At 39.2% G+C, this 25,474-nt stretch overlaps 1 protein-coding gene and 1 long non-coding RNA gene across 2 annotated transcripts in view; both read left to right on the top strand.

Moving 5' to 3' along the window:
• The window catches only part of aff2 (AF4/FMR2 family, member 2), a 437,847-nt gene extending 421,760 nt beyond the window's left edge, over positions 1–16,087 (top strand). Inside the window, exons 22-26 of the mRNA XM_030145497.1 lie at positions 356–427; positions 4,115–4,208; positions 9,000–9,052; positions 12,964–13,178; positions 13,990–16,087. Coding sequence (XP_030001357.1) covers positions 356–427; positions 4,115–4,208; positions 9,000–9,052; positions 12,964–13,178; positions 13,990–14,111 — 556 coding nt within the window. The 3' untranslated portion in view covers positions 14,112–16,087. The remainder of the gene's footprint in view (positions 1–355; positions 428–4,114; positions 4,209–8,999; positions 9,053–12,963; positions 13,179–13,989) is intronic.
• A 25-nt stretch (positions 16,088–16,112) lies between these two features.
• Positions 16,113–20,667, top strand: LOC115427103 (uncharacterized). Its single transcript, XR_003936436.1, has 2 exons — positions 16,113–19,646; positions 19,690–20,667. It is a non-coding gene; the product is annotated as an uncharacterized LOC115427103 (long non-coding RNA).
• Positions 20,668–25,474: the final 4,807 nt, after the last annotated feature.

Raw genomic sequence — 25,474 nt, forward strand, 5'->3', positions numbered from 1 at the left:
AGTGAGCTGACACTGATTGTTCGCACCTACAGAGCTGCTGCGCTCTGACTGAAATTTGGCATCACAGTCAAGGCAGCAGCAGAACACAAGAAATTCCTTTGTAGATCAATGAGAGCAAGTTCTGTTTCTGGACTCACGTGTCACTGCTGACTCTAATTTTGACTGATTAGCCAAATTGCTAAGCAAATGAGGCCTGCAGATAATACTGGGTAACCAAATTAAAAATCCATCTCAACGGGATCACATCAAGCTAAGCAAAACCATCACCTTGTATTATATTCATCTGTTCATAGAGAACACTGTACTTACTGCCATAAGAAAGAGCAGTGGGATTAATGCTGCCTGTCCTCTGCAGGTACGCCATGAGGTTGAAGAACTTCACCAGCCATTTAGCCACCGTCGCTGAGAAGAAACTAGCTGTGTTATGGTAGGACTCCTTTTCTTTATGTCATTGTCAAGTCATTCATTGGGAGTTTTGTTTTGAATTTATCCATCCATCCATCCATCCATCCATTATCCACCGCTTATCCGGGGCCGGGTCGCGGGGGTAACAGTCTAAGCAGGGATGCCCAGACTTCCCTCTCCCCAGACACCTCCTCCAGCTCTTCCGGGGGGACCCCGAGGCGTTCCCAGGCCAGCTGAGAGACATAGTCTTTCCAACGTGTCCTGGGTCTTCCCCGAGGCCTCCTCCCAGCGGGACATGCCCGGAACACCTCCCCAGGGAGGCGTCCAGGAGGCATCTGAAACAGATGCCTGAGCCACCTCAGCTGGCCCCTCTCAATGTGGAGGAGCAGCGGCTCTACTCCAAGCTCCTCCCTGGTGGCTAAGCTCCTTACCCTATCCCTAAGGGTGCGCCCAGCCACCCTATGGAGGAAACTCATTTCGACCGCTTGTATCCGGGATCTTGTCCTTTCGGTCATGACCCAAAGCTCATGACCATAGGTGAGGGTAGGAACGTAGATTGATCAGTAAATCGAGGGCTTCGCCTCTCAGCTCAGCTCCTTCTTTACCACAGCTGACTGATACAACAACTGCATCACTGCAGACGCTGCACCGATCCGTCTGTCAATCTCACGCTCCATCCTTCCCTCACTCGTGAACAACACCCCAAGATACTTAAACTCCTCCACTTGGGGCAAAGACTCTCCACCGAATTTATTAGAAAATGAAGTAACAATTTCCAAGTAACATTTTTTTTTTTTTTTTACCTTTGACTCCACACTACGTGTCTGACAGCTTTAAGCACTGGTCAGATACAGTTTTCCACTGTCTTCCTGTCCAGTGAAAACTACCTCCAAATGTACTGATTTTGACTTATTTATGATATTCCCTTTATGAGTTGAGTTTTAAATTAGCCTCCTCCTTCCACTATGCAACCTCTATTAAAACCCTCTTGCATTAGCTGAAAAGGTGAAGTCAAGGATCTGAGGATGTTTTCCACCACAGGATGAGGGGCAATTAGTTGGTTAAAATAATGCAACTGATATTAGCACAGATCAACAATTATAGATATACTGTATCAAACTGTTCTTGTAAAAAGGTTGTCCCCTCTTGACATATATAAACAAAAGCTGCCCCATTGTTCCCTAACAATCTCAGTTTACAGTTCAGTATGCAAATGCAACTGTTTTCTATAATTTGTTCCGGTATTTTCCTTTAATGTCTGATTTTTGAGTTTTCACTGTTTTTTGATTCAGTGCATCTATAATGATTGACAATACTAAGGACAAAAACGAATCCTGTTTGCTTAAAAAGAAAAGGACTTTATGAGGGTCTCCATCATTAAAATGGTTTTCTCAGAAAAACAACTGAAAACCAGTGATCATTCTTCTTTATGCAAGTGGGAAAAAGGAATCTTTGAGGATTTAGGAAATGCTCTCACAATTTTGGTTATGTCCGTCTGTCTGTAACATATATATATATATATATATATATATATATATATATATAGACAGAGATAGACAGATAGATAGATAGATAGATAGATAGATAGATAGATAGATAGATAGATAGATAGATAGATAGATATACAGGGTGGGGAAGCAAAATTTACAATGAACATTTAGTTGTTTTTTCTCAGCAGGCACTACGTCAATTGTTTTGAAACCAAACATATATTGATGTCATAATCACACCTAACACTATTATCCATACCTTTTCAGAAACTTTTGCCCATATGAGTAATCAGGAAAGCAAACGTCAAAGACTGTGTGATTTGTTGAATGCACTCGTCACACCAAAGGAGATTTCAAAAATAGTTGGAGTGTCCATAAAGACTGTTTATAATGTAAAGAAGAGAATGACTATGAGCAAAACTATTACGAGAAAGTCTGGAAGATACTATTAAAGAAGAATGGGAGAAGTTGTCACCTGAATATTTGAGGAACACCTGCGCAAGTTTCAGGAAGCGTGTGAAGGCAGTTCCTGAGAAAGAAGGAGGACACATAGAATAAAAACATTTTCTATTATGTAAATTTTCTTGTGGCAAATAAATTCTCATGACTTTCAATAAACTAATTGGTCATACACTGTCTTTCAATCCCTGCCTCAAAATATTGTAAACTTTGCTTCCCCACCCTGCACTACCCCCACTCAGAGACATCTACACTGGCAGACTCCAGCAGAAAGTCAGGAAAATAACTGCAGACCCCTCACACCCTGGACACCCCCTCTTCTCCCCCCTCCCTTCCGAAAGGAGACCCTCAGGACTAAGACAAACAGTTTTTACCCACAAGCAGTTAAATGCGCCCCCCCCCCCCCCCCAAAAAAAAAAAAAAAAAAAAAAAAAAATTAACAATCTCCCCCTCAAGAGTAATGGACAGTGCAATACTCACCCTACCTCAGTGCACTAGCCACAACACATGCATCTTACTACTACCTGTATATATCCTTTACATTGTACTTATCTCTCATCTGTAGTATAGAGTTAGCTTTTGTATATTCTTTCTTTTTTTAAATATTCTTATTTTGGTCATTTCAGGAGTTCTAGCATTACTTTAGTGGCACATGTGTGTTAATATTTTATTCTGAAGCCCTTGCACAGTTCACTTTTTCTTAACACTGTGATATTTGTATTTTATTTAATTTTTCTTTACATTCCCTTTTGCACTAAGTATTTTGCTGAACTGAAATGAGCTGCTAACTGATTTTCATTGTTCCTGTGACAGTGACAGTAAAGATCTATTCTGTTCTATCCAAACAAAAGAGAGGGTGGTGCTCTGTCTTTCCTGGTAAATATATAATCATCAAAGCTGGTTCTTTGTAGATGTTAGCTAACTCTATTTTGTCAGTCATTAATGTCAAAGATATTTCGGTAAGGATAAAAGATATGACCTGTTTTACTGTGGATGAAAACATAGCAGCTAACCTGCAGCTAATAAGCTTAAGCTTCAATCATAAGCTTTTCAGACCCCAAGGCTGTAACATATTTACACTTAAAGATTGAGATCTTGTGTCTTTACTCAGCATATCATTGCTTTTGTTGTACATTGTTGCTGCTGGAGATTCCAACACAAGTGTATAAACAAGTGTTGAGTGCCTCAAATACCTCTTCTTCAGTAAAATTGTGCAACACTTACTACCCTTATAGCCCAAGGATGGAGTGCGTTAACACCAAAAAACTAGCTTCCAGCATGAAACATTGTCCAAATTTGTAAGCACACAAGCATATGCAATTTTTACATGATGAAGCTTGAAATGACAAATTACAGTAAAAAAAAAAGACAGTTGATGTATACTTTCTTGTTATTTCCAATTATTAAGTAAAATCACAGTGAAGCTGGTTCTTTAAGAATACACCTGTTTAACTGTACAATTAACAAGTTAGCTGTTTTTTCTTAATGCTTATTTTCAGAGGTAATTATATACAGTATACATAAATCTGAACACCACTGAATAAGGGAATTTACAACTCACAAGCTAAATACGATAGTATTTTATATTTCCTCCAGTCCTCTCTTCTTCTCTGAGGTTTTCCCACGAGGACTTCGTTGGGTGTGTTTGAAGTCCGGGGGCATTTTGTGTGTGGATGACATGAAAATAATATTGAGGAAGGAGCTTTAAAGGGAATTTGTACAGAGGATTCATCTGTCTTCTAATGGTTTTGTTTCCATAGTAACCGCTGTCTGTCTCTGCTGTATCTGAGGATGTTCCATCTAAAGAAAGACCACGCTGTCAAGTACTCACGGTCGCTCATGGAGTATTTCAAGGTAACACACACACACACACACATGGACTTGGACTTGATTTTCTTCCTCTCTCGTTTTCTCTCACCCTGTGGTAGAAAAAAACAACAACATGCAAATCCCCCAAATACATTTTATTTTCATTTCCACGGTGCCTGTGCATTAATTTTGCATGGCGTATTCAAATCCTCTCGTTCTCTTTGATATTAATGTGTTAATTAGCTCCATCAGTCATGACAGTGGATTGTTAGCATTTAATATGCTTATTTTGATTAATTATGTTTAGTTTAATTAATTACTGAGTCATTATCACAGTGAAGCATTTGCATTGATGGGACTGGATTTGTGGGATACGACTGAATGGGGGCTTTAGTTGTGTGTGTGCACGCTGTGTACATTCAGTCTGTTGACAGAAATTTTAAAAAATAACACATCAATGGAAGCCATTTGTTTAAAAGAGAAACTGAACAAAAGCAAATAGTCATGTAATAGTGATGCACAAGATGCATTAATGTGGATTTTAAGTGGATTGGATTCTGGTGAATATTCAGAGGTTGGATCACATCATAATAACTTATTTCAGCAATTGATGCTTTTGTCAACATTCTTATATTAAATTAAGGTGTCAATACAAATATTACAGCTTTTAAAATCATTTTCACACTGAGTCCACTTTCACAGAGTCCACTTTTTCTTCACACAGTGAGCCACCAAAAACACACCTGAGCACACATTTTATCATTTGGTACAAAATCTCTTAATATTTCCCTCCAAATGTGCATATTTTAACTACACTTTTGAAAAATCTGCAAAATGAAGTGAAAACATGCATTTTTCCATCCAGTATACAAGATAAGGAAGTGGTTCAAAGAGATAAGCAGTCTGGTGAATATAAGGTTTTGTCCATTTGAGTGAAAAAGCTGGGCTATCAAAAAGAAGTAACATTGAAGAAGTTATCAATATCCTGTCCTTCAGCGTATTCTTCTTTATTACATTAATGTAAGATTAAAAAAAATTTGATATAAGGTGAGAGAATGAAGTAGATTTTCAGACTTTGTAAGTTAAATGTGATATTCAATACAATAAAATATGACGTGAGTTGTTTGAAGAGCTGAGAGATGGGATTTTGACTGAATCTTACAGTAGCTTTGACCCCTGAAGCACCATTAGACACTTGTAATGTTGATTCACTCTTCCAATCACTTCTTGGAATTTGCCACAGTTTGTCAAGGTCTTTATCTAACACTTGCTGCTGCAGTTCTTTACACACGGTAGCATTGTAGTGTGGTTTTCATTTAATATGGCATTTGTGCTTGTTGTTTTAAATCAAGAAATAGCACTGGTTCACACATAATGAAGTACATTTAATCATAACTTGCTGAATGTGTTTCTATCACAGTTGTTTGCATTTACTGTTTAAGGAACAAAAATCCTTTTTTGTCCTATTTTGAGATTTTTCAACTCATGTCAACATTTTTTAAAAAAAATTCATTCATTCATTCATTCATTTTCTGAACCCGCTTTATCCTCACTATGGTCACTGGAGCCTATCCCAGCCACTTGTGGGCGAAGGCTGGGTACACCCTGAACAGCCAGTTTATGGCAGGGCTTTTTTTAATTCTCTTTTTTTTTTTTTTTTTCAAATGTGAATAAAAAGAATTGCATGGAAATGAATGTGCTTTGTAAGACAGGGTCACATATAATATACTTATATCAGTTGCATTTTCATAAATGTATGTGATACACATTTTGCATTGGAAAATGTTTATGGACCTATTCCTTGTGTGAGATCTATGGAAAAAGGACATCACAACCTTTTCAGATACAGTCGTCCTCAAAATTATTCATACCCCTGCCATTTTTTGTAACTTTTTGTTTTTGTGATGAAATGAATGAGTTTCGTCAAGTTTGTTTGTGACTTATATGTGATACACAAGTGAGGAAATAAGAACAAATGATACTTGGAGAAATACTTTATTTCAGGAGTATTTTATTAGAGGATTTCCAAAAAATGCCACGTTCAAAATTATTCATACCCTAGGTTTACTAAGCCCAATGTCTTTTCTTAATAGTCAGTAGAATAGCCTTTGTTCTTGATAATGGTTCCTGTAAGTGTCCACAGGTTCTCTTCTGTCTCCTGTGGGGTTTTGGTCCACTCTTCCAGGACCGAAGCCTCTAGCTGGGTCCGGTTGGATGGTTTCCTACCCATCACGCTAGTCTTTGGCTCCCTCCACAGATTCTCTATATGATTTAGGTCAGAGCTTTGACTGGGTCATGTCCTTGAACCACTACTGCACTACCTTGATGGTATGCTTGGGGTCAGTGTCCTGCTGGGATGTCCAGTCAGGACCAATCTAGAGTTTCTCAGCAGACACTTCCACATTGTCATCCAGGATGTTGATATAATCCTCCTTTTTCATGATACCCTGTATTTTGATGAGGTTCTCGGTGCCACTAGCAGAAAAGCAACCCCATAGCATTATGTTGCCACCACCATGCTTGATGGTTGGGGCTGTGTTCAGCTTGCGTTCTTCTCCTTGCTTCCTTCAGATGCAGTCAACATCCATGTGGCCAAACAACTCCATCTTTGTTTCATCAAATCACTGGATTGATGACCAAAAGCTTGGATCTTGGTTAAGAAGAGCTCTAGGAAATGCCAGATGAGCCTCCTGATGTTTCATCCTGAGTCATGCCATCTTCCTGTGTCTGCATCCATGGAGAACTCCTTTGTGCAATACTGGCTGGATGGTTGTCTGTGATACCTTCATACCTCGGTTATTTTGGTGGCAACATAATGCTATGGTTATAACCTATAATGCTAGGATGCTTCTCTGCTAGTGGCACTGGAAACCTCATGAAGTTACAAGGCATCATGAATTTAACATAATTATATCAACGTCCTGGATGACAGCGTGAAAGTGCTGAGAAACTCTAGACTGGTCCTGATTGGATGTCCCAGCAGGACACTGACCCCAAGCATACCACCAAGGTAGTGCAGTAGTGGTTCAAGGACATGACCCAGTCAAAGTCCTAACCTAAATCATTTAGAGGATCTGTGGAGGGAGCTAAGGACCAGAGTGATGGGTAGGAGACCATCCAACTGGACCCAGCTGGAGGCTTTGGTCCAGGAAGAGTGGACCAAAACCCCACAGGAGACAGAAGAGAACTTATGGAGACTTACAGGAACCATTATCAAGAAAAAAGGCTACTCTATTGACTATTAAGAAAAGACTTTGGACTTAATAAACCTAGGGTATGAATAATTTTGAACATGGCGTTTTTTAGAAATCCTCTAATAAAATACTCCTGAAATAAAGTATTTCTCCAAGTATCATTTGTTCTTATTTCCTCACTTGTGTATCACATATAAGTCACAAACAAACTTGACAAAACTCATTCATCACAAAAACAAAAAGTTACAAAAAATGGCAGGGGTATGAATAATTTTGAGGACGACTGTATAATGTGGCCCATAGCTTACATCGCCTGCTGCTGGTGACACTACACAGCTTAGATTGTTTGCTCCAAATGAGTTTATGGAATTGCATAATTCACATCTTCATTTTTGTGACTTCTCCAAAGTTCACTAATATGCTTAACATTTTATGGAAACACAGCCAATGAATACTGAATGGCAAAACACAAAAAATACAATGCACTGCAAAATTCATATACTTTGTATTTCCCCTGTTTTGCACAGTTGATGTTGGTTTTCAACAATATGTAAATGAAAATGTCTACACCTCTTAGTAGGCCTATAGTGTAAAGCCAAAGAAAGTACAGAAAATGTGAAACAAACTTGTGCTGTGTTGCTTGTTATAATTCTGTAGATACTGAGGTATAGATGGTTTCTTCACAAATTTTTCTCCTACTGATAGTCAATGACTTACACACACTCTACAACAGTAACAGAGGTCTTCATTTGTTTCAGATAACAACAGAGGATTTAAGTGTCTATAAATATGTTACACGTACAGAAGTTTGTTGGCGATAGAACAATGCTTGATCGAAGTATTCATGAGTTGTGGAAGATATGATTCAAAGTAGCACATCAAAGCATGATATGGAGACAAGGGTGGAAACAATTTTTAGAAATGTAAAAACAAATTTAAAATAATAATAATAATAAAAATAATGATGATGATAATAATAATAAGTAATGTAGCTTATTTTGGAATAAATATTCAAAAATACTGCGTCAGTTAGAGTTAAGTAACCTGTTACAGCTGAAACATTATTAACTACTGTAGTACTTACCGATGGGAGAATCTGAACTATTTGCTTAGGCAGTTACTTTTTTTTGGACAGGCTGTTTATTTAACTCTAACTGCAGTAAGTAGCCTCCTATGTCTTGAATGTCAAAAAGATTGGACAACGCCAGGATTGATCAAGACCATCAGGCTTGTGACTGAATGGTTCAGGGACAATGAGACATCTTTTTCACCCATGGATTAGCCACCATAAAGTCCAGACTCATTTAGAATGTGATGAAGACTTGATGCGACGGTCCAATTCTCCATCATCAAAAATCAAAAATTAATGCAACTATGGATGGAAAAAAATATTATGAACATTACTGTGACACTACATAAGCATTATGTAGCAAAAAAGATGTCACAGTGAATGTCTCCTGTAATCAGACCAAAAGGTGATGCAGTAAAATATTGCATGTGCAACTTTTTTTTTTGGCCGGGCAGTGTATAAATTATGGCCTGAGTCTCTATTTTTCTTCTCTTACCTGTATTTAATGAAATAGATGTTGTAAGCCATAAAAATAAAATAAACATGCTTCAATATTGTGTCTTTTTGTGATAGAATTCAGCAAAGAGCTCCCATCAGGCACCATCTCCGTGGAGGACAAATGGGAAGTGAGTCCAAACACAATAGCACGCAGCATCACTAACCTTCATTCATGTTGATAATTGAGAATTTATAATTCACCAGCGCTCTGCTGCAAAATACCGTGGTGTTCTTGATAGCCTCTTGCTATAATAAGCTCCTCAGGAAGCAAATAAAGGGATTGATTTGTTGTAGATGTGAGGGAAAAGACAACTGCAGGGGCTAGGGAGTGCCAGGTGAGAACAAGTGATGAAGGGAGTGATGATAGTGGAGGAGAGAAACGAAGGATGTGAAGCTAATGAATGTGGACAGCTCTGAAGCTGCACAACAGCTAGACTGGAAGTGTGTGTGTGTATGTGTGTGTGTGTGTGCGTGTGTGTGCGTGCGTGCGTGCATGCATGCACATGTGTGTAGCACAGAATCAGGCACAAATTGGTGAGTTGACGAGGGTCAAGGCCACATCACAGACATTATATCACTGCCAGAACCACCCACTCAGCCATGCAGTACAGAAGGAGCAGTTTGTACGAGCATAAGAAGTGTTGGTGTACAGTAAACATGCCTTATCACCTTCAGTTCTAAAATAATCCCTGTTGGTTCACAACACTAAGACAAAAGTGTTTTTTTTTTTCTTAATTCACACTGTTGTCTGTTTGCAGAAACCTCAGCAAAAAAGAAAAGACCATATACAATTAATAACAGAGGAACCGTGATGTCACCTATTTTGGGATGCCATTTCGAAGTCAGCATTTTGTGTTTTGGCTGTCGATAATGTTGGCTTTTTGAAGACAGACATGACCATATATTGACAAAAGGGATGGACCTGCAGGAGCCCAAGGACGTAGTGGGGAGTGTACTAAATGCTAGCTTACTGAGTTGGTGAATCAGTCAGCTTCATCAACAGTCATTTTATGTTGGTGTTAGTGTAACTTAATAACAATAATATTAATTTGGACATTTTTTTAGTTTTAATCAATAAACAGATCAGAAATTCCCAACTCAGCTGGTGAGCAAGCTGTCAATAACATCTGTCAATGACAAACACCAAAGTCTGTACTCATCCTGAGATTTCATTAACAGGAAAAGATAAAGATGAACCACCATGTCTTAATGTCCAAATGAAATGAATGAGACCAGAATGACTCCTGGGAGAAGACTAAAGAGTCTTAGAGACAAGTTCATTGTAGGCCTATGGGAGCCAGGGCTTTTACGACCAAGCACACTGTCAGTGGTATTAGACTTAAAGATACTCCCACCTTGGCTTCACTTCAAAGATTTGTGTATGTTTCATTTATGCAATGACATATTTAAATTAGGTTCCCTCATTTGGGTTTTTGATGATGTTTGTAGAAAGCAGTGTCTGGCACATTGGTCCCAAAATCTTCCATTGGTGTCCAGATGGAGATCTGTTATTATGTTTATATAATGTACTGTACAAAAACTCTTGGTAACACTTTACAACAAGGATCTCTTTATTAATGTTAGTTAGTGAATTATTAAGCATTAATTAACTGTTTAATAATATATTATCAATCATTATTATGTATTACTTAGCATTAGGTAACATATTAGTTAATGTATTAATAAGCCATTAATTCATATTTACTACTCAAAGTTAGTTTATAAATTATTAAGCAATAATAAAAGTTGAACTATTTATATTATGTATGCACTACTCAGCATTAATTAACACAGTGGTTGTATATTAGTAAGCCGTTAAATAATGTGTCTGGAAATCATTTACTAATGGGGTTCAGAAGGGCAACTGTCTGCTATTTTGTTCCCAGTGCTATTGCTAGTACCAGCTGCCATCATCGGTACTGGTGCCATCGCCTTTATCGTTGCCAGTACTGGTGCCGGGCTGATCGGTCATGGGAGCACAAGGAGCTTGTGTGTGGGTGAGAATAACAGGAGACTGGGCTTGAGCTTGGGCTCTGAAGCTCAGCAGAGCTTAACATTATAGTAACCTGACCTAAAACTTAATAACACCAACACCAACCCGATTTTTGGTGGTCGGACGTCGTCGGGCAGTCTGGCCAGGTCGGTCACATGAGTCTGTTTGGTGTATTCCATTCAATCAGCCATTGTTAATGCAGTCGCCAGTCTTTTTGGCCGATTCAACATCTGTAATCGGCCACTACCCATCGTTCAGTCAAACCAATCTGATTGGTGGAGAGAAAGCCCTTGACTAGTGTATCAGTGAAGGAGAAATTTACAAGTGAATACAGCCATGCCAAGGTACTTCACACTATTATTGTCTTCTATAATAGAGGCCATTCACTGCTTGCATTGTATCTGAAAGAGTGCCAGTCAGTGTTTACTTCATTCATTCCATGAAGTAAGCGCTATTAGCACTGTTAACATAGTGCAATTTCTCCTCAGTTTTCGCCTGCGAAATCTTTCTTCTTCTACAGGAAGAAGCCCAAGAGCTGACAACGCCAGTATCTTCTTGTTACTAGCCATCCGTTCAATGAGTACAACAACAACAACCCTTCTGGACTACTCAACACTCTCTGCTGACAACAATCACTGACGACAGCAAGCTCTATGTTTTGGTCAACAGGAATGTTCCGTCATTTCCAGGTTTATGCAAGCACAGAACATACGTTCGAGTCGGTAGTCAATTTGGTGCGTTCTTCACACTTTTTTGACCGTGTCAGGGAGACTGGGGCCGACTGATTAGTCAGGCTACCTTTTCTGGCAATGGTCAGCAGTCGGGTTGGTGTGTCTTCGCCTTAAAAGAGGTTCCAATACACTATTTCTATGTCGGAGGGGTGAATCTGAGTTCCGAGTTATCATGAACACAGCATAGCGTTACTTGGGAATTTACTTTTTCTTTGTACGCACTGACCACTGCATCTTTGTGGTTCACTCACTGGCAAAATGGATGAGCTTCACTTCTCACCTTCTCACAAGACCAGGCCACACACAGAAGAAAAAAAGAGAACAAGGAAATTAACCAGATGGACAGATGGGTAGATGGACTGAGCGGGAAGACAGGCTACTATTTTCATGCTCCCTCACCACATTGTTATTTTTGTTCCATGTTCTTTACTAAATAAGAGATCAGATGTTCATGTTTGCTCAAAATTTTCCTTTGTGCGAGTTGAGATATTCTGTAAATATCTGTTGTAATGTGTTTAAAATAAAATGTGTAAAATGCTTTATATGTGATAGTTTCAACTACATTTCAACTAATAATGGTTAAGTAATGCTTATTTACCACTGTTTTGCATTTCCAAAGACATGTATGTTTGCACTTTACAATAAGGGTCCAAAAAAGCATTCACTAATGGTTACCTATGGTTACATGTTTATGAGGCATGCATTTATTAAGGGTTAAGTCAGGTTACTATAATGTTAAGCTCCGCTGAATTTCAGAGCCCAAGCTCAAGCCCAGTGTGCCTGTTCCTTTCACCCACATGACCAACCAGCCCGGCACCAGTACCAATGACAGTAACTGGGAACAAAGAAGCAGACAGTTGCCCTTCTCAACCCCATTAGTAAATGATTACTAAAAACATTATTAATGGCTTACTAATATATAAATAATGTGATAATTTATCCTGAGTAGTGCATACATAATGATAACTACTTATATTATTCAACTTTTATTAATGCTTAATAATTTATGAACTAACTTTGAGTAGTAAACATTAATTAATGGCTTATTAATACATTAACTAATATGTTACCTAATGCTAAGTAATACATAATAATGATTGTTAATATACTATTGAACAATTAATTAATGCTTAATAATGCAGTAACTAACGTTAATTAAGGGACCCTTATTGTAAAGTGTTATCAAACTCTTAACACCATATTTGGAAAACTTGGATGAACTCCGCGCTGGACTACCAGATCATGATTAAATAGTAAAGTATAGCTCTTTCATTCTCACAGACTTAATGAAACTATGCTTCTCTGCTCATCTCAGGGTCAATGGTACCCCATCACCCATCTCGCTCAGTCCCTCCCCAGCCAGCAGTGGGGGAGGAGGAGGAGCTGGAGGTGCGCCAAGTTCTTCAGGCAGTGTGGCTATTCCCCAGCGAATTCATCACATGGCTGCCAGTCACGTTAACATTACCAACAATATCCTGAGGAGCTATGAACACTGGGAGACAGCTGACAGACTAGCCACTGACAGCCAAGGTAGGAACCAAACCTGAACTAATACCTGGTACATACTAAAAGTTTTAATACAATGCACAATGGATGATTTGGTCATAATGCAGAACCACACACTTAAGGTTCATTCTGAAAACCTGTAGAGTGGCAATTCAAGTGGCTCCCAGTTCCAGGCTCTCCCAGAAACTTAAGTGACTTTAATGCAAATTTCTAGGAGTTTTCTGGGAGTTTCAGGCTGACCACCATTAATTGACTGTGTGTCCTGTGTTTAGCCCCTACCAAAAAAATCAAGACTAAAAATCTGTGGAGGAAGTTATTGCTGTAGATGGAAGTAGTTGTTTTATTTATTTATTTATTTATTTATTTTAATAGAAATTTACAGTACAGACTGGAGGTTTTACTCTTGACTGTGTTAGATGGTGAGGCTTCCCTGTTAGCTTATTGGTTATTGTAAAATTCTTTCAGAGTTTCCCAGATTAATGTCATATAAGAAATATTTGACATAAATTTGTGAGACTCTATTTGGAGTATCTTTTAGGATGTTTTTGCACCTGAAAGTCCATACCAAGGTTCATAATGTAAACGAACCATGGTTCAATTTATCTAGACTGAGATTACTTCTTTTGGTCACACAAAAACTAGCCTTTTGGTGCACATTGTGGCCATGGGGAGGTCTCACATCTACAAATTTGGTACAGATCAAACTACTACTGGATGCTTTCAGCAGATAAGTGGTTCAGAGTAGCCTCTAATCAGAACCAGTATAACCTCTATTACTAGTTTTTCTTTTTGTGACTACACAATCTAACATATGACTTATCTAATCCCTCCACAGAGTTCTTCCAGGAGCTGGACTCAGTGATGGAGCCTTTGAGTCAGCAGAGCAGCATGACTGAGCTGGTTCGATACATCAGGCAGGGACTGCACTGGCTCCGCATTGAGGCTCACCTGATATAGACTGGACAAGTGCCAACATTTAAAAAAGAAATGGGCCTGGGAGCTAGAACTGGGATAACAAGTGAGATGAGGCTCAGGAAGATGCTGCAGTTCCCACAGGGATCCTTCAAATGACCCGACACCATCCTTGACCACCTCCAGTAATGTTAATAACTCAGACAGGGTGGATTAAATGGGCTGAAATTCACCTGCAATTGAGAATGAACACTAACTAAATTTGGGAATTTAAACAGTGCATCAGAGTACAAATTAAAATATAAAAAATTTGGCTGATGCTGCTGTTCAGAAACTATAATAGTACATCTGTGCACTTCACCAAACAATACATGATGCAAGCCTCCAACACTTCCCTAGATAGAAATGAGAACCAGAGATGAAACATTCTAAGTGTTTTTGTTTAGACAGGGCCGTTTTCTGAAAGATATATTTGGATAAATAGTGATTTAGGACTTTGAGGGTAAGGAAGGAGCTCAACAAAGGCTCATCTGCTCCAGTCCAGGTCCAGAAATGTGTCTGTGAGTGGGGCTGGAATTAAAGCCTTAGGCTCAGATCAGTCTGAGTGGAAAAGTACTGGTCCAGTCCATTAGATAAGAGCTACCCCGGTAAAAGGAAAGGAGGCCCAGTGCTTTGAGTGTTTGAGTGCATCTTCATTTTTTTAAAGAAGATTCTAAAAAATAAACCTCAACAAAAAGAAGCTAGAAAATGTTAAAGCTATATTCCTGTGAACTAGATTTCAGTTTTAAATCTGTATTTCCTAATTTTGGATTGTCTATCCCTTGTCCAACCAAAGGATTAATCTGACTATTATTAAGGCTGGTTAAAGGTACAATGTGTGGGATTTAGTAGCAAAAATAGGAATGTGTAAAGTATAATCATCTGAAAATAAGAATCATGCTTTGATTTTCATTTACATCAACTTAGAAAGAGCTGTTTATTTCTACAGATGTCCTTTTTTCTTATTTGGCTTTATTTCATTAAGTCCTTGTATGACCAGAACCAGACCTTGGTCCGCTTTGCCAGTAGTAAGTTGGATTCATTCCCGGTGCGGGGTGGACTCCACTAGGGCTGTCCTTCGTGACCAATTCTGTTCATAAAAATTATGAACAGAATTTCTAGGCGCAGCCAGGGGGAGAAGGGGGTCTGGTTTGGGGGCCTCAGGGTCGCGTCTCTGCTTTTTGCAGATGATGTGGTCTTGTTGGCTTAATCAAGCTGTGACCTCCAGCTTGTATTGGGACGGTTCGCAGCCGAGTGTGAAGCAGCTGGGCTGAAGATTAGCACCTCCAAGTCAGAGGCCATGGTCCTCAGTCATAAAAGGGTGTAGTGCCCTCTTCAGATTGGAGAAAACCGTTGTTGCCCCAAGTAGAGGAGTTTAAGTATCTCAAGGTCTTGTTCACGAGTGAGGGAAGGATGGAATGAGAGATTGACAGGCAGATCGATGCAGCATCAGCGGTATTGCAGACACTGTACTGGTCTGTTGTGGTAAAGAAGGAGCTGAGCCAAAAGGCAAAGCTCGTGATTTACCGGTCGATCTACATTCCTGCCCTCACCTATGGTCATAAGCAGTGGGAAGTGATTGAAAGGACAAGATTGTGGATCCAAGTAGTGGAAATGAGCTTCCATCACAGGGTGGCCGGCTTCTCCCTTAGAGACAGGGTGAGGAGTTTGGCCATCCGGGAGGGGTTCAGAGTAGAGCCGCTGCTCCTCCACATTGAGAGAAGCCAGTTGGGGTGGTTTGGGCATCTGGTCAGGATGCCTCCTTAATGCCTCCCTGGTGAGGTGTTCCGGGCATGTCCAACTCAGGGGAGACCCCATGGCAGACCCAGGACACCCTGGAGGGATTATATCTCCTGGTTGGCCTGGGAACACCTACAAAATAATAATGTGGAGAAAAAAAAAAAAAACATTTAGTAGAAGTGGCTGGGGAGGAGGAAGTCTGGGCCTCTACTCAGGCTGATGTCCCCGGGACCTGGACCCGGATAAACAGAAAGGGGTGGATGGATGGATGGATGGATGGATGGCTTTATTTCTTGGTTTGTTAGTTTTTTTCTTTTCTTTCTTGTTTTGCTTTTTCTTTGCATTTTTTAAAAATGCTTTCATAGACACCATATATTCCCCTATCCATTTAGAAGAGGATGTTTTGTTGTAATCTGCTACCTGACCATTACGTGCTGCTAAATCCTACACAGTGTACTTTTAATATCTATGGCAATGTGTTGATAATACATAGGGGAAAAAATCTCAAAGGTTAAAAAAATTTGGCCAATAGCTGATGTTTTAATTGATAGTTTACTTTGTTTGCTATTCAGTAGCAACCTGAGGATGTCATCTTTCAATCAATGCAAAATAAATATCGAGTGACATTTTTAAAGCTTCAGATACATCCATGACGGTGTGGAAAGCTTCACCTTATCTACTTGACATAAAACTACTTGACTTTGCCAGTGGTGGGTACAAACAGAGACTCCAAGTCTTCAGAGACTGTTAGTACAATTACATGAAGATAACCTTAATGCTAAGATGTGTTCAGTCTGAGTGAGGATTTTAAGACCTGGTCAAGGTGTATTCCGGTGGCATTCACAAATCAGCAGAAGAAGCAGTCAGTCTGCCGCTCCTACAAATGAGGTCTCATTCCATCAAATAAAGCATTTGTCTGGTCCTTAACTGGTTATTGGGCTTGTGTGAAATTCCACTCAGTTCTAGTTCCCATAGTAACTCGCCCACCAAGGTGTCAAACACTTACAGGGGGGGAAAAAAACTGCAAGATTCGGTATGATTTGGCTGTAATTAGGCCCCCCACTCACACACAGATCAAGTAAACAGGGTAAAAGTCTTCACGTCAGGTTTTCTGCCCTGATGTCAAAATCTGTGCAATGAACACGATTTTGTAAAGTGCTTAATGAGATCAAATCAGCCACAAGATATCTTGTAGTGGTTTCTCTACATTTGTTGTCTTGTGTTGTTGCGTGTAACTGTACAGCTGATTGTCAAGTCTATTTAAATCATTATCTGAATAATGATGTTTGTGTACCATAATGTACAGACTGTGACTCCTGAAAATAGTGTGTGTGGGGGTGTTTTGGGTATCTATAAATATGTGTGCGAGAGGGTGTGTGTGCACAAGCTAACGACTGCATTTACATAGCACCAAGCATACTCCGAATTTTAACCCTTTATGGCACATGAAAAAGCGAGATCATGTTATTTCCTTGCAGTGCCTTGTTTTTTACATGTGCTACAAAGTCTTAAAATGTGGATTTTTTTCTAATTTTCTTTTTGTTTTGTTTTGCATGGTGTCTGTAAATCCAGCTCATAAAGCATGAGTTTTAAGTTTTGGATCATTTGCTCATCGCTGAATGTGTATGGAAGACAATGTGGATGTGAAAAGTAATTTTCACTTTGACTTTAAGAAAAATAACTCAAGTGCCTCTATTCATGTCCGGTGGGAATTGCTCTATTTATTTAAGAACAAAGAATGAATCTAAATGATTTTCCATACCATATTGGTATAAATATGAGATTGTTTTTCGTAAAATCAAATGTTTCCATAAGCTTTTTACTGGTGTTTATGATGACACCAGGGTTTGGCTTTAAGAAAATGACAAATGTGTGATTTTACGTGTCAAATTTACAGTTGCAGTTTTTTTATGATTTGAGCAAAAATGGGTTTGTCTGAAATGCCTAAAATGACCTAAAAAATTTAACTCATAGCATGCAATAACTGAAAGCTTCAGACCAAGAACTACTTGTGTCCATTTAAAAAATAAGAAGAATATAAAAGAAGTCAGAGTATTTGCTGTTGCATATTCATTTCTAGTGTGAATGTCCTGCATCACCTGATGGTTCAGAGCCAACACTAAAGCCTGACAGAGGTCAGAACTCATACTCCTTTCCACTAGCTTGAGCATGGTCCTATTGCTTTGTTAGTTAGGAATTGGTTTAACTTGAAGACTTTTTAAGAACTGAACCTTTTCATTGGCCAGAGCGAACTAGTAGAACCACATTGTGATGTCACAGGTCCGTAGAGGTGAACCAATGGGAATGTTCGAAAGAAGAGAGAATTAGCAATTGTTATTCAGCTGGACAATATTTCAGATAAGATTGTAGCCATTAAAACTTCAAGTCTGTGGCCAACAAAGCCTACTTGAACATGAGCTCTGTGATGTTTTTGATGTACTTCACCTTATATCAGCAAGTCCTTTTTACTTGTACATAATGTTGTAAGTAGATTGTCCACTCGACAGACCCATACCGAATAGATATCACATCCACATTAGCTGAACCTGAAGCAAGTTTAGCTCCATCACAAAGTTCTACTGGTCTTGTTGGTCATGACAGCCTCCCCCCAGCCCCTGATGTGATCGGTTCATGGTTGTACAACAGCAAAGTGTCGGGTTTTCCTGGTTTGAGACTTAGGGCACAAGCTCTGAACCAATCCTGGTGGAAAGGGGTATAAGTGCAACCTTAAAAATGATTCTTCATCTGAAAGCCTAATAGTGTTAACAGCCCGGGCCAAATCCACTTCCGACAAAAATACTTTGACAGTTTTATTATTTTATTGATTTGAGTGTCCAAATGAGCCAATGAACTACTACAAAAGCCAACAAACTGTTTCTCTTAGACCTCATTCAGTCAAATTCCATAGTTGATCCACAGTGTTGCTCAGTCCAGTTCAATGATGTTCGATGTTGTTATGTTTTATGGTGAAACAGTGATGTTACTATATGGTTCTTGTTAATTTCACAATGGTCCTTATTTTCATGATGCAGCAGTCCAATATACATATATAACAATATGCTGTAAAATGCCAAAACATCATTGGTTGCCATGGGCAACATGGATTTCATTTCTCTATGCTATATGTCACATGACACCTATGCTAAATGTTGAATTCATGCAACACTTGATTTCTGATGATATGCAGTGGCAGTGTGTGGGTATATTCTATAACACTATGGAGATAGACTGCCTCAGCTGAGACACATGGCCTTTTATTCTGGCCACATCTTTTTAAATATCCCGTTAGCTCCTGTTACATTATCCCACTTGTTAATGGAAGGCAGCGATGACAAAGAACCAATGCTTCTGTTGTGATTCCAATAGAGAGCTAACCACCATTTATTTTTTGTCCACAGATGGTTACAAGCCGATAATACATTGATAATCCCCCCAGTAGTGGTGAGTGTCTCCAGTATTTGTTTGCATATCATAAAATCACAGATACACTTTGATGGCTTAGAAAGCTGCCAAAACTGTCTCATTTAGTAAATGAACTAGGACTATTTACCAGTATAATACAGGTTTAATTTTCCCCCTCATTTCCCTATAATCTCCCAGAAAGCTGCAGTTTTATTCTGAGGTATTTATCAGATGACTGTCTTCGGTTATACTGTCAGACTCATACTGTTTTGTTAAAAATAGGCATTTTTAAAGATTCCAGTCTATGTCAGTCCTATGAATAACTTGTTTGTTAAGATTTATATCCATACATTTGACAGGATTTACCTTTTGGGCCACTTATGCTAAGCTCTATATCTCGTTTAGTCATCACACTCACACACACAAACAGACACAAACACAGACACATTGAGAAGCGCTGATTATATGTTTTCTATGCTAGAATTAGATTAAACGTTAGCTACATGAAAGCAGTGGGGATCTCTCTCGCCCTCTCCAGTGTTTTTTTTTTTTTTTTTTAAGAAATTGTTATATTTTGGAACATAGAAATATTTGAGGACAAATTAAATACATTAGATATAAAATTTTATTTTTTTTTATTATTTTTATAATTTTATGTTCCCATGGTCCCATCTTCCCAAGATCCTAAGATCCCAAAGTCCAATGTTGATAAGGTCCTAAGGTCCCAGGATTCTAAGGATATACAATCCTAAATTTTTTGTTATGTATATCCATATGTCTCCTAAATTCACAGTCAAAAATTACTAGGATCTTATGTTCCCAGGATCCTAAATACCCAAGGTTTTATCTTCCCAGGTTACTAGGGAGTTATGGTTGGAGCGCACATAATTCTATTGGACCATGTCCAGTTTTGTACTGTAAGCTCCCAGGGTCACAGGTTACCAGAGTCCTATGTTTCCAGGGTCTCAATTTACCAGGGTCTTACGTCCAGTCTATGGTCCAGGTTCCTTTAAAAGTGTCACATGTAGCAGATGTCCTGATAAATCTATTAATAGTGCATGATTGTCTTGTCCGTATGTTGCCTGTGGACCCATAAGAACCCTGTGATGACTCCAGTACTACCAGTGTGGATGTAGTCATTGAGAAAGGACATAAGATCTGACAAAATGTCATATTTGGATCAGATACTGAGTACTAAGTTACATACAATATAAAACATCATACACTAAACTATGACACTAACAAAGACTGAATGGAATGAAAGTTTAAAAATTGAGCTGTAGTTTTAGTTTCACCAGCTTTAGTACTGTTAGTTCCTCATAGTCTTTCCCAAAAGCCTTGTTAAGACACGTCACCTTTCTTTTCTTTAGCTTTATTTGTACTGCAAAAATAGTTCTTTCTTGCTGATTAATTCCAAAAAGCAAAAAAAGGATTTTTTTCCCATCATATTAACACGGTGTGGGACTGACAGTGTTCCTGAGGATGATAATAGAAAACTGAAACTTGATATTGAAATGCGACACAGCACCTTGTAAGTGTTGGATGTGCCACAATGGTAAAAAATTTACATATTTGAAACCTAGGTAATTTTGAGAACGGCAGCAGCATAGTGCCTCTGATCCACTCTGACAGTCTGGTTCTAGTGTACATCACTGGGGAAACAAAGCATTGTAAAAACTTCCACAAAATGACATCTGAGACCACATCTGTCCAATGTTTTGCAATGTATTTTCAAATGTGTTGCACAACTTCAGCTGTTTTCTGTTTCTATCAGTGCTCTCTTTTGGCCTTTTATATGATTCTTTTTTATAATGAAGTTGTTCTATGTGATGATCAGAAGTTGTGATGCAGTCTAATTGTTTTTAAATATTTAATGTCAAAAAGTATGGATTAAAATCTGTTTGAACCAGTGGTCCTGCTGTTCATCAACTCTTTTCTGTTTTTTGCATTCTCTAGTCCTTCACTGGGCTGTTGGAGTTTAATGCAGACTTTAATTATTTGAGGTTTTACTTCAAAATATCGTCTTACATCCAGATCTAAAGTCACAACAAAAATCTTGTTTTTGCAAGCTTTTATACAGTTCTTTAAAAGTTCCTCATGTATCTGCAGTAAGTGTTTTATATGGTTCAAAGACTTTTTTTGTTGACAAAGAAATCAAACAGCCTGGCAAACAAAAAAAAGTCCCACACTAGTTGAACTGTGTTTAGTTTTGATTATGACATGGCATTATTTCATTAAGCTTAAGCTTGAGTCACAGCATTTGACGGAATGATGGAAATCATCATTCTTTGGACACATTGTTAATGAACCTAGACCTGATCAACTGAACCAACCCCAGATCATAACACCGCCCTCAGAAGTTTGTACTGTTAGCACTAGGCATGATCGGTAATCACTTCATCCACCTCTCTTCCCACCCTGATGCTTCCGTCACTCTGGAACAAGGTCAATCTAGACTCATCAGACCACATGAACTTTTTCCATTGAAACACAATCTAATCTTTATGCTCTCTATCAAACTGGTAATTGTTAAGAAATGAAAAGTAGCTCACTGCATCATTAAGGGTTAAAGAACTTGTTGCAGCTGAAACATAATGTGAATGGAAGTTTGGCAAGAATTTAGCTCGGTGTAATTTGCCAGCATAGGATGTGCTTTTAACTTGACAGGGCATGAGGATTTACATTGAACAAGACAATCACAATCACCGATGAACAAGAAAAGCATTGTTTGGCCTATGGCTTTCACTCATGATGCAGCTCTACAAAAATACAAAAACAAACACAACTAGAACTGCGAGCAGTTATGAACGGGGGCCAAGCCTCCCCGCCCACTCGGACCCCAGGCCCCACAGAGCCCACGGAAGTCGTCCCCGAAGGACGTGGGTCTGGGGCTAAGCTGGTGGAGGCTGGGCCCCGTTCATAAGGGTTTACAGTTGGAGTTAGTATTCCACCGTCTGAGCCGCTGTATTCACTGGAATGGGACAAATGCACCAGTAGAGTGGAAGGAGGAATGTGTGGGACTGGGATTAGTTGGAATAGATTACACTCACGTTGACCAATCATTACTAAACTTTACAGCTGGTCTCAGGAGTGACCCCACATCATACTCAACAAATTACATAGAAATCTGTAAAGGAGTTTAAGAGATAAAAATGTTACATATTTGCAACGCCCAGTAGAGGCTAACATTTGTCAAATTCGGCTCATACCCTCACAGTGACATGTTAACCAAGTATCTACTGGTCTCAGGAGTCACCCCACATCATACTTACATAATTCATTAGAAAACCGGTTTAGCCGTTTAAGAAATATAAATTTCTCATGTTTGCAGCACTCACTAGAGGCCAACATTCACAAAATTCGGCTCATACCCTCAAAGATAGATGAGAACCAAAGATCTAAGAACTGGTGTTGATAGCATTTATTTTGACCGAGATATGTAATAGTTAACTTTTTTTTTAGTTAGCTAAAGAAATGTATTCATTTATAATTGTCGCATGTTTCGACTGAACGAAATTCTTTTGATAACTTCGTAACATGTCTATGAAAAAGAGCGTAAATGCCGAGATTCACACAGATTAGATAAAATCCCAAGTAGGAGTTTCAAAAATAGGTTTTCCAGTTTTGGCAGTTTTGCCGGAAAAAAAGTCATCCCACAAATCTGCCTGACCACGCCTACATGATTCAACCCTATTCAGGAAATCTGAGGATATGAGGTTTTTTAATATGTGACATACAGTGTGGGAGTTATAGACCAAAATGCATATGCCTTGGTTCTATGGCCCCCTGCTGGTGGACATATATAATTGTTTGCGTCTCAGTTCCGTGCAGGGGTCTGGACCAACCCTCCAAATGTCAGCGCTCTACCATGTACGCTTTAGGCTGCAGGAACAGTTGGAGCCGGATTCCTTGCATTCACTGGAATGGGACCAATGCATGAGGAATGCAAAAGGAGGAATGTGTGGGACTGGGATTTGTTGTAATAAATTACACCCACGTTGACCAATCATTACCAAACTTTACAGCTGGTCTCAGGAGTGACCCCACATCATACTCACCAAATTTTGTATGAATCGGACCAACTTTTTTGTGACTTGATATTTCTCTGTTTATAGCGCCCCCTATTTTCCGATTTGTACCAAATTCGGCACAGAGCCTCTGGTTGATCTTTAAAACAAGTAACTAAAGTTTGATGTGGATAGCATTTTTTTTGAGAAAGATATGCAACAATATGTGTTTTTTAGCTAGCAAAAAAATTTGTTCGTTTATAACTAGCACATTTTTTACAGCAGCAAGCTGATTGTGATAACTTTAGATCAGAAGCCTCTGAAGATTGTCTGTGCAAAGTTTGAAGACAATGGGGCTTAAACCCTAGTAGGAGTTCGAAAAAGTATGTTTTCAATATCTAGCAACTTAGAAAGAAAAATGTGCAGTGGAAGTGGGCGTGGCCTATGTCAAAAGACTCATCTCTATCCAAGGAATACAAAGATGTAAAGTTTATGAATGTGTCATTCAAAATGTGGAAGTTAGAGGTAAAAACGCATATTTGTCTGTTATAGCGCCACCTAGTGGAGTACATCCACAGTTTTTGCTCTGGTAGATCTGTGTCCTATTCTATGGGGTCCATAGAAATTTCACAGCCCTCAGCAGAACAGTTCAGCTGTAGGAAATGTTTGTTGTTTAACTTGAAATAAGCCACGCCCACATTTTTCAGCCACACCCACCTTCAAGATCTGGCCTCAGGATAGGCCCTCCATCATACCCACCAAATTTTGTAGAAATCGGTGCAGCCGTTTCAGAGATATAAATTTTCCATATTTGCAGCGCCCCCTAGTGGCCAAAATCCACCAAATTCGGCTCATACCCTCAGAGTCACATGAGAACCAAGGATCTAAGATCTGGATTTGATAGCATTTATTTTGACCGAGATATGTAAGAGTAAGCATTTTTTTAGCTAGCTACAGAAATTTGTTATTTAATTAAATGCGCATTCTTCGACCAAAGAAAATTCTTGTAATAACTTTAGATCAGGCGCATGAGACGAGTGTATGTGCCAAAATTCATGCAGATCGGACAAACTCCCAAGTCGGAGTTCGAAAAAGAAGGTTTTCTAGTTTTCGCGATTTTACGGGGAAAAAAGTCATGGCGGAAATGGGCGTGGCTAAGCTCACGTGATTCAGTCCTATTCAGGGAATCTGAGGATGTAAGGTTTTTGAATGTGCGACATACGGTGTGAGAGTTATAGACCAAAACGCGTTATCCTTGATTATAGCGCCCCCTACTGGTGAATATATGCGCATTTTTGCGTCTGAGGTCCCTGCAGGGGTCTGGACCAACCCTCCAAATTGCACCGCTGTACCATGTACGGTTTAGGCTGCAGTAACAGTTTTATCAACGGAAAAATAAAAAGAATAATAACTAGAACTGCGAGCAGTTATGAACGGGGGCCAAGCCTCCCCGCCCACTCGGACCCCAGGCCCCACAGAGCCCACGGAAGTCGTCCCCGAAGGACGTGGGTCTGGGGCCGAGCTGGTGGAGGCTGGGCCCCGTTCATAAGGGTTTACAGTTGGAGTTAGTATTCCACCGTCTGAGCCGCTGTATTCACTGGAATGGGACAAATGCACCGGTAGAGTGGAAGGAGGAATGTGTGGGACTGGGATTAGTTGGAATAGATTACACTCACGTTGACCAATCATTACTAAACTTTACAGCTGGTCTCAGGAGTGACCCCACATCATACTCACCAAATTACAAAGATATCTGTAAAGGTGTTTCAGAGATAAAAATGTTACATATTTGCAGCGCCCAGTAGAGGCTAACATTTGTCAAATTCGGCTCATACCCTCACAGTGACATGTTAACCAAGTATCTAATATTTGGAGTTGATAGCATTTAATTTGTCTGAGATATGTAATAGTTAACATTTTTTTAGCTAGCTACAGAAATTTATTCATTAATAATTTTAACATTTTTTGACCGAAAAAAACCCTTTTGATAACTTAGTATCATGTCTATGAGAAGAGTGTACATGCCAAGATTCACACAGATCAGGTAAAATCCCAAGTAGGAGTTTCAAAAAGTAGGTTTTCCAGTTTTCGCAATTTTGCCGGAAAAAAAGTCGTCCCACAAATCTGCCTGAACACACCCATGTGATTCAACCCTATTCAGGAAATCTGAGGATATGAGGTTTTTTAATATGTGACATACAGTGTGGGAGTTATAGACCA

The sequence above is a fragment of the Sphaeramia orbicularis genome, chromosome 10 (assembly GCF_902148855.1).
Source record: "Sphaeramia orbicularis chromosome 10, fSphaOr1.1, whole genome shotgun sequence".
In the NCBI taxonomy this organism is placed as follows: domain Eukaryota; kingdom Metazoa; phylum Chordata; class Actinopteri; order Kurtiformes; family Apogonidae; genus Sphaeramia; species Sphaeramia orbicularis.